This window comes from Aptenodytes forsteri, unplaced genomic scaffold (genome assembly GCF_000699145.1).
Source record: "Aptenodytes forsteri isolate BGI_AS27 unplaced genomic scaffold, ASM69914v1 Scaffold729, whole genome shotgun sequence".
Taxonomy (NCBI): domain Eukaryota; kingdom Metazoa; phylum Chordata; class Aves; order Sphenisciformes; family Spheniscidae; genus Aptenodytes; species Aptenodytes forsteri.
The window spans coordinates 90285-99923 of NW_008796173.1; the positions used below are offsets into that span (position 1 = coordinate 90285).

A 9639-nucleotide genomic window follows, 5' to 3' on the forward strand; every position below is an offset into this window, starting at 1 on the left:
CCCTGGAGGTATTTAAAAGACGTGTAGATGAGGCGCTTAGGGCCATGGTGTAGTGGGCATGGTGGTGTTGGGTCGACAGTGGGACTCGATGGTCTTAGAGGTCTTTTCCAACCGTAATGATTTTATGATTCTATGAAGGCAGAACGTGCATTGGGAACCAAGTTAAGCTACGGCATTCTTCTCTTTGGAGGTGTCTTTCCAGCTTTGGTGTGTCGGCCTCTGCATTTGTCCCTGGCCAACTCCCCGCCAAGCCGTGCACGGTCCTCTCTGTCCCCCAGCCGCCTGGCTGCTCTGCTCCTCCCGCAGACCGTGGTGCCTAAACCCAGCACAGCCTTACGGGCGGTCACACAAGCCCTGCGCAGTGACCACCACCGGGACCCGTCAGAGGACCTCTAGCTCCCTTTTTCCTCATCCTCCTCCTACCAGTACTGGTGGCAGGTTTTCTCTCCTCCTCCCCTTAGGAGCTACCACCCTCCACACCGGCAGAGCCCACAGCTTACCTTTGTGGGCGAGGGAACCGGAGGTGCCACTGGAGAGGTCAGGGAGGGAGTTGGAATAACCGGGGCCACCAGCGGCGTCTGAGCAGGCGTGCTGGGCTCGCTGCTGCTCATCTCCCCGCCGGAGGCAGAGGCTGAGCCCGAGGGCCCAGCCGTGCCGCTGGATGCTGCAGAATTGGGGGTCCGGGTGGGCTGCGAAACAACACGTCAAGGGAGAAAGGTCAGATGAGCATGTTTCAAGGGAGACAACGCTTCCACGACCGGTCCATCTCCCTGCGCCCTTCGACACCACTTCAGCCACTGTGTTTTCCTTTCACCAGGGTGTCTCTCCAGGCCAACCACTGTCTCCCAGACTCGCATTTCCAGCACAAATGAAACCCAGAGTAAAATTCCAGAGGTGCTTTAGCCTCTCACACAGGGTCGGTACTTACCCGCTGGGATAGGGACAGAGGGGAGCTGGGACTGACCACGGTCCAGCCTCAGCAGGGGACCTTCCCTCGGGAGAGGGCTGAGTCAGGCACAACCCTCTGTTTTGGCAGAGAGCACGGTGACAGGGGGGACATCAACGGCAAAACAGCCCTGGCTGGAGGGAGCGCATCCGTGCCCTCGCCGTACCCAGACCTGCAGCGTGCCGAGGACCGGCACTACTGCAGAGACTCCCCGGCAGCATGAACGCTGTGGTCTTACGCTGCTCCGGGAGGACGCTGGCTTGGCCAAAATTCACAGATAATCAGTTGTTGAAGGGAAAGGTAAAATTTTATTACACCAGTGACATAGTTAAAAAACCAAACCAGGTCTTTTTCTGAGCACACAAGCCCTGCTTCAGGCCTGAGACAGGAGGAGTCCCTCTCCTCCCTCCTGCAGTAGCAGGGACGATAAAAGATTGCCTCTCCCTACAAACCGTGCCGATTTATTTCCTTGCGCTACCACATCTGCCTACGCTGCTGCTGCAGGTAGAGACCCATCTCCTTGCTCTTCACAGCAAGGCCAGCGCACACCCCGAGGTCCCGGGACTTGAGGGCAGACCCTGCCTATCAAGTGAGCGTGTCGGAGGGGATCAGAGCAGGGACTAAGGCGGGTCCTCGGTAGTGTTTGCAGAGTGGAAACACGCTCCGAGGTTTTAGTGCTCCAGCTCCAAAGGATGAGACAGCAAAGCCTCAAAGCAGACCGAGACGGGAGCGAGGAAGGTTTCGCCCCTGTCCATCCTCCACATCTGGAAAAACAACGGGACACATCTGCTGCTAAGCATTTGGAGGAGTCTGAGTCAGGTGCTGCTGTGCCCGCGCACGCGTGCCAGTGCCACCGGCAGCTTGCTGGGGACACACTGCGGCAGGCGCCCGAGCCTGCACCCTCTGTCTGCAACTACACCGGCTGGGGGGACAAAGCACCGAATTTTAGGGGAACAGAAGGAGAAAAATGAAAGAGTAGCAAGAGGTAACCAGAGTCCAGGGAAAAACCAGTGGAGCTTGGAGGAACCAGAGCAGCAGAGAGCTGCTTCATCAGTGCTTATGAGGCTGTTAATTGCTGGCTGGGAACCCGGCAGTGAGGCTGGCCATGTAACCCAGGTGGCCAAGGGAAGCTGACGCCTGGAGGAAAGCACCAGGTCCATCAGAAACCTCTGCTGTTGTCCTCACGGACCTGTATTTCTGGAGCACTCACCTCTGTGGCATCTAACGCTGTGTAAATTAATTTCCTGACTCTTTGTTTTACTCCTCAAGGTTGGCTTTTTGGTGCATTGCAGTTTCGCAAAGCGCATGGCTCACCCCAGGCTGGCCGGGGACATGCGCGGACACAGCCAAGACGGGCGCAGCATCTACGCCCCTGCGCCCGCCTGCTAAAGCGGCAGCAGGACGTAGAAACCAGGCGCTCACTTGCCATGCTGTAGCCGGATCTCCTGCCGACTCCTAGCTTCTTTTAGGCAAATCTGAGCTAACTCGACTGCAATAGCTAAAACGCCCCACGGACGGGCAGGCAGCTCAGCCTTCCCCTCCCAGGTGCGATCCCGGGCTCTCCCAGGGACGGCGTGAGCCCCTGCCTGGGAACAGTCTCCGTGGCACCCAGCCACACGTGCTATCTCCAAGAAACTACTCGAAAACAAGGACGTCGTTCTTGTTCCTGCTGCTTTAGGGATTAAAAACCCTTCACAGAGTGAGCCTTCAGCTTCTGTGGGGACAGAGCAGCATCACCAGGGACACACCTGGTACGGTTCCACTGTTTATCACATCCGAAGCGCTAGAAACCTTTGGAGACCCGCAACTTGGCCTTGGCAGGCAGGGTCAGGGAAGGTCCAAGGGACGTACTTTCTTCTAGAAAGGGCCAAAAATGCAGCACGGCATCCCCTAGAGCCCTCTGCACAGCTACTGGACAACCTTCACTGATGGTTCCTATTGAAAATCCATTCCCAGGAACCCAGGAAGGTCCCAGCCGCCAGAGAAGGCGGCCTGCCAGCTGACCCCATCGGATGTGGACGCATCTGTGAGCCCGACCAGAATAGGATGCAGCGGCTCGAGGGGGGCCCTCAACGCTGCAGAATGCCAGAGCAGCTGGTCAATACTGGCAACAGCTCTGACCTCAGCACACATGCAGGGGTGTCTTCAATCTAATTCTTGCCCAGTGTAGATGTGAGGGCATGCAGGGGTGTCTTCAACCCCATCTAATTCTTGCCCAGTGTAGATGTGAGGCCAAAGGAGTAGGAGGAGGTCACATAGGACACCCACTCACTGCTCCTCTCCAGCACAGCTTGCAGAGAACAAGAACATCGTTCAAACCGAGGGCAAAGGTACGTGACCCACCGAGAGCTCTCCAGGACTTGCCCTGGTAAAGGGTAAGCTTCCAGCTGGGATTGGAAACTGGCTTAAAATCCACGCCAGCACGCAAAAGCTGCCTACCTTGAGCTCACTTCTCTGCCTCACCGCAAATGCATCCCACGGACTCACAGCAAAATCCTTGCCGCGTCTCAAGCGTTTGGGGAGGAGACATTTTAGAGGAAATTTTACCCCTACAGAAGGAGCGGTGGACTCTCCTCCTCACACTGCGCTCATATACTTCTGTCACTCTTTTTTCTTCCCCATGAGGTCCTACCTCAGCCTGGGCTCTGGCCCTACAGTGCCAAAATGACAGTTAACAAGATGTTTTTCAGAGGGGAAAGCTAGATGCCTGGCAGCTGGGATCCCAGTTGGCCTGGGACTGAACGAATCCGTCGCTGCTCTGGTTTGAGTTTCTTGTACAAGCCAGTGAAAATAAAGCCCTCCCTGCAGTGTACCCCCTGCACACAAGAGAAAAAAAATTGGGGTTTTTTAGCCAATAACTTGGCTATTATAGAGGTCTTTGAGGATTTATCTCCCCTGTTTGCTCTCCTCCAACCATGTGCCCCTTTGCAAGGCAAGTCCTGCTGGCTAGGGGCAGACCTCAAAACGTGAGCGATTCTCTGTGCTGGAATCAGTACTGTCCTGGATGACACCTCTTGGCTCTTACCTCTCTCCTCCAACAGACACCCTCAAGATCCCGTTGAAAAGCACCCCACGTAAGCTAGGAAAATGGCAGTCAGTGAGAAGCAAGTTAACATTAACAGGGACACCAAGCAGCGTGCTTTGCCAGCCAGCCAGACTGGGCATTACTACACCGCTTTTATGCTCCGCTCCGTTAGATGAGCTCCGGCTAAGAGCACAAAGCTTTTCTATAGACATTTTGCCCAGGTAGGTTCTCCCCAGCGATTTAGACACACTCCGGAGGAGCACATCGCTCCCGTGAGCCCCTCCAGGCTCTGCACGACCAGATGGAAGGACAAGAGAAAACGCACGCTGGGGTTAGCACTCATCGAGTTCATATTTAACACAGAGGGGACGCTCAGTGCCCCCTGACCGCAGCTGCTCACCTTGGGCCGCCGGGCGGTGGTCTGGAGGGCAACGGGAGTGGAAGGCAGAGGAGGAGAGACATTCATACAGGGACAGACAGGAGCAGAGATACAGACCGCAGCAGCACAGCAGCAGATGCAGCAGAGAACAAGGTAAAGGAAACAAAAGACATCACGGCAATTAGTGTGCATGGCATCAGGTGTACGAGCTCATTAACCCGCGCTCCCAGGGCAGCTCCAGGTGGAACCCTGCTAGCAGAGCTCCTGCGGAAACAGAGGAACAGAGCCCGGCGGCAGCTCAGCCTCCCGGTCAGGTTCTCTCGCCTAGACCAGAGATCGCTCATCGTGCTCCAGCCCCGCTTCTCCCCCTTTAGCAAGGTGCAGGACCACAGAGCCGGGGAGAAGGCCGACTGCCTCAGTCCCGAACCTGGAGCCAACCCCAGACTCCAGCAGACACCCTGGGGGCAGATGCACCATTTACGTCTGAGAGACCTTTAGCTTCAAAGGCAAAATCTGGGCTGCCCGGAGTCAGCCTGGAAACGCGCAGCCACCTCGCTGCAGAGCTGCTCAGGGTTCACCCGGTTCTGCTGACAAGGAGCGGGTTTAACTCAACACACCTTCCCGAGAGGTCACTGGAGTGTGAGGTTGAGGCGGTTTTATTTTTAAAAATTTTTTTTCCCCCCTCCCCTCACCCCTTTGTTTTTTTGAAGGGACGAGAGCAGCACCGAACCAGCTGCCCACAGAGATGCTGGAGCCCCCGGGCTCTATTTCTCTTTGGTCATAAAACTCGCAGGGACAACGTGGAGCTTCTTTTCAAACACTTCCACGTTTTCCTTTCATTTCTGGAAATAAACGCTTCCATATCTCCCCCCAACCCCGAAACACACCCACCGTTTGCACATGCAGCACAGCAGTAACACAACCATCACCAAGTCGGTGCTCTCACGTCGAAAGGTGGGGAGGCCACACCGCGTATCTCAGCACGTCCTTGCTGTGCACTTAGGCATCAGCAGGACAATCTTCCCGTTAAGAAATACTCCACCCCAAACCGATATAACCAGAGGTAACAGCGAAGCTGGCAGCACTCTTCTGCCAGCCGGCAGCGGGGGAAGCTGGACGGGCAGCGCCCTGGGTGCGGGCAGGGAGCCCCCGGGCGCTGGAAGCTATCGGACCGGGCAGAGGGAACCGCTGGCAGGGGCATCTGCTCTCCCGCTGCAGCTTTAAAACACTGGAGCACGTTTTAAAGCTTCTCACGTTCTGCTTCATTTTTTATTCTATTACCTAATCCACAGCTTAAAGTAACCGAGAACAGAAAAAGATCAATAAAAACGCTGCCGTATGACACTCCCCGAGGATGCAGCCACGAGCGAGACATCTGGTCGTGCAAAGCCCGTCGGCAAACGCTCAGCCCCCCCGTCTCAGACCAGCGCAGCATCGCATCCACCACTACAGCTTCTCTCCGATATTCAGAAGCAATGGCCATATTCCCACCCAAGGCCTTGGGAAACCAGCTGAGAGATCTTGCAGCTACTTTTTTTTTTTTTTAAATATAGTTTATAACTGGACCAGTTATCAGTTCAAAATAGCTGATCATCTATTGTATTACCTAGGCTGAACCCTATTTGCTCACTTCCAGCCTTTTCTAAAAGGCTGCACTCAACGGGAGGCCCATTTCAAATCTGAGGGGAAGATACCCATCTTCCATAACATCTCCTGCTTGGCAAAATCTGCCAGGAAAACGTAATGACAACAGTAAAAGCTTAAAACCCTGAGACAAATACAGGGCTGATTTAGGAGCAGTAGTATAAGCTCTTCAGGAATACTCCAGCATCTTTCAAAAGTCCTACTAAATAAAGATTACATTGAGTGGCACTAAAAATCTGAAAACCGCTCCAAAAAAAACCCTCCCTCGAGGACTTTGCAAGCCACGCGCAGGGAGACGCTTCCACTCCTTGCCAAGCACGTGGCTCCCAGCGCAGCACGTCGGGGGGGAACTCAGCAGAGCCCCCACCGCCGGGCACGGTGCTCCCTGCCGTCCTGCTGCCTGCTCTGCGCGGTCAGCACCGAAAGCACCCCGGTGCGTGGCAGACACAAGCAGCCAAGGGCTGGGGCGTTTCACACCGGCAACCAAGTCTCTACAGCTTAACGCTGCCTGTGGCAGCAGCCGGACATCGGGGGAAATACTCAAGAAGCGACCGCTGAAACCCTTCCCTACTGGGCTATGGGGTGGGGAGAAGCTGAGCATCTTCCCCGACTCAAACCATACCGAACCCTTAAAAAAAGGGAGAAGCTTCTTGGTAACCTCCTCTAAAAGCTAGCCACGCTAAATGACAGAGATTAATCCTGGTTTCATGCCTCCTCTGGTGTAAGGCAGAAGGCCATTTCGGTCCCCATCCATGTAACGCCGCGTGAAGACCATAAAAAGCTGAAGTGTCAGCTCCGAGATCCCCCGGGCGAGCAGCTCCTTGGTGAGGGGGGCAGAGAAATGCTCTGCTGCTCTCCGGCAGGGCCGGAGGGCGACCGGGCTCCCCGCCGCCCCGGCCGTCCTCCTCTCCACCCGGCTGTCACACAGCATGCCTCGTGTCAGCAATTCACCCGCTGTGCTCTACGAAGCACGTGCAAGCGGCTGGCAGAAAGGCGGCTGGGCTGGGACACTGGCTTCTCCCCCCTTCTAGCCGTTGGGGTACGGCATCCAGCTGGCGGGGAGACGGCGCGCAGGAGGGAGGCAGCAGGACTCCACCAACAAAAGCTCTTCACGGCTGCGGGAGCATCCAGGAGCCCTGCTTGGGAGCTGGGAGCAGACGGTCGAACTTCTGCCGGGCTCCAGACCACTCAGTGGCTTAATACAAAAACTTTGGGCCCTCCTGGATCCCGGGGTGCTCTGCACCACCCATCTGTGGCTATTAATATTTCATTTGGCAGTTCTGAACTCTGCTGCGTAACGTTGCTGCATAAATATTTGATGACATTACACAACCTTTGTTCCTTTGGCAGGTCCTGCACTCAGGAGCAAGGAGAGCATCTGGGGCTCAGAACAGGCGCGCTCAGATACAAACTTCGCTTCTAGCAGAAAGAAATCTGGCAAAAGTCCTCCTGGCTACCAACAACCGCCTGCGGTGGAGCCGGCATCGCCCGTCTCGAACGCGGGGCTGCAGATCGCAGGTCCTGCAGGTCCCTCCTAGCTCGGTTCCGCTCCGAGCGCGGGAGCCTCGACCCAGACCCAGCCGGGAGCACTAAACCTCGGCACCGCCGTGAGTACGGACGAGCACACTTGTATTAACATCACCTCACGCCGGGCAGGGCTGGTTCTGTATTGCTGAATGCTTCTGCTGGACAAAGTTTGAGGGCTTCTGATGCAGAAAAGCAGAACTTCTCAGACTGCAACCACTGCTGCAGACATTTCCCACGTAGTTCCCACAAGGGTTTCCAGCAGCGGGTGGAGGGGGCCGGCGTGCACCCCCCGAGCGGGGCTTGGCAGCTCCTGGAGTTGACGCCCAGGCGTTAACCGAGCGAAGGTCAGCACTGCCCAGCCGAGCGGGCAGGACGCCATCCCGCTCGCCATCAGGGAGCTCGGCCTCTCGGAGCAACCAAGCCTTCTCCAGACAAAACCTGTTGGCACTAACGCTGTCTCGACCCCCACGGCACTCCACCAGCAGAAGGACAAGCTCCCTCGGGGTGTTTTTCCCGGGGCGATGTTACCTGCGTTATTGCTGGGCGTACGCTACAAGAAATTTTGCATTTTAAACAACCGGCAACACCTTGCACACGCACTCTCTCACAGGCGTGATCCCCTGCAGAGACAGCACGTGCAAGGGGAAGCAACAACAGGAAAAACAGGATTAAATCAAGCGGCTGTCAGATCTGTAAAGCTCCCTGGCCAGGCAGGGCGCTGAGCACTGGGCTGGCCCCACCGCTCTACCCTTCTGCTGGAGGCAGAGGGAAATCAGCATTTGTAAAACTTTCCATTTGGAAGTGGATTAAAACAGGAGCTCTTAAAGTAATCACCATGTAACAAAGTGCTTCGCTGTATTTGGTGAGCTCGAGGAACCACATACATAAACCAGGAGCATTTACTGTAACGCTAATAAAACTAAGTCTTCTCGCTGACACAGCACGGCCAGTGAAGTTGCACGTTTGTGCCTTTGGTTGTTTTTATTTTCACTTCTTCTTTGAGATCAGGCAAAAAATTCTCAGGATTTCTCTGTAAGCTGAACGGTGACATCCTGGTTACACTAAAAATAAACATATAGGACACTACCAGAGCACAAACCAGAGTCCGTGCTGTAACCTGCAGAAACGTTCAGCTTGACAGGGAAAATCCAGATACGACAAACATTTGGAAATGTTAAAAGCAGGCAGAACCCAACGGCACGGCTTGCATCGCTAAGGCAGGAAAAACGTTGTTGTTATTAACATGCAACTTCCACAAGGCAAGCACCAGCACCTCCGGCAGCAGGGAAGCCACCGGAGCCCAGCCGAGCTGCAGAGATGCTGCATGCAACACAGGCACAGACAGGTGAAATGGAGAAATGACTTGAGCGGAAACTTGAAAGGAAAAAGCTAGACGTTAAACGATGCTGCTTTCTCATTCAGCAACCTCCCCCCACCCTGTCTGTCCACAGGCACCTGAAACCGAGTCAAACTCGCAATTAAAGCCCAGCAGCGTTAACATACGAAAAAAAAGGAAAAAAAAGAGCAAAACAAGGTACGTTCAGAAGCAGCATTAGCAATGACGGTGTGGATACAGCAGCAGATTGTACCTTCCGTGTTGCTGGGGCCTGCCTCATCATTGCAGAAAAGACAGACGGAGAGAGAGAGAGAGAAAGGGAAACAGGGAGGCAGAGAGAGACTGTTAGCACACTCGGTCACAACAATGCGGCTCTCGGCGGCTCTGTCTCGGGAGCACGGGCTGCCCGGCAGCGCTTGCAAATGGCTGCAGCTTCCCTCTATCCGCTCGCCATCCGCCCCGATAATCCAGCGAATGCCTCTCCCGAAGCGCCGGCCGCTACGGCCGCGGCTGCTCAGCAGGGCTGCGGTACGCCGGGGCCGCGGGGGCCCATGCCAGCCGCCAGAGCCACGGCCGCTCGTCCTCTCTCTGCCGGTGTCTCCAACCACCGCCCCGGCGGCTCATTACATCACCACCGGTGGGTCTCTCCTCCCCGCGCCGCGCGCCGGGGATGCTGCACCGAGCCGGCGGCGGTGGGCGATGCTCCTCTCGGGCGAGGGGTCCTCAGTAGCTTAGCAACACCCCGGCTCGGCCGCCTCGCCGGCGGGGCCAGCCCCCCCCGC

The 9639-nt window shown here is 55.9% G+C and overlaps 1 protein-coding gene across 1 annotated transcript in view; it reads right to left on the reverse strand.

The window, feature by feature from the left end:
* Nucleotides 1-9639, reverse strand: part of DCTN1 (dynactin subunit 1) — an 89172-nt gene that overhangs the window by 31333 nt on the left and 48200 nt on the right. Inside the window, 2 exon segments of the mRNA XM_019474189.1 lie at nt 501-689; nt 4372-4392. Of these exon segments, the coding sequence (XP_019329734.1) occupies nt 501-689; nt 4372-4392 (210 nt within the window).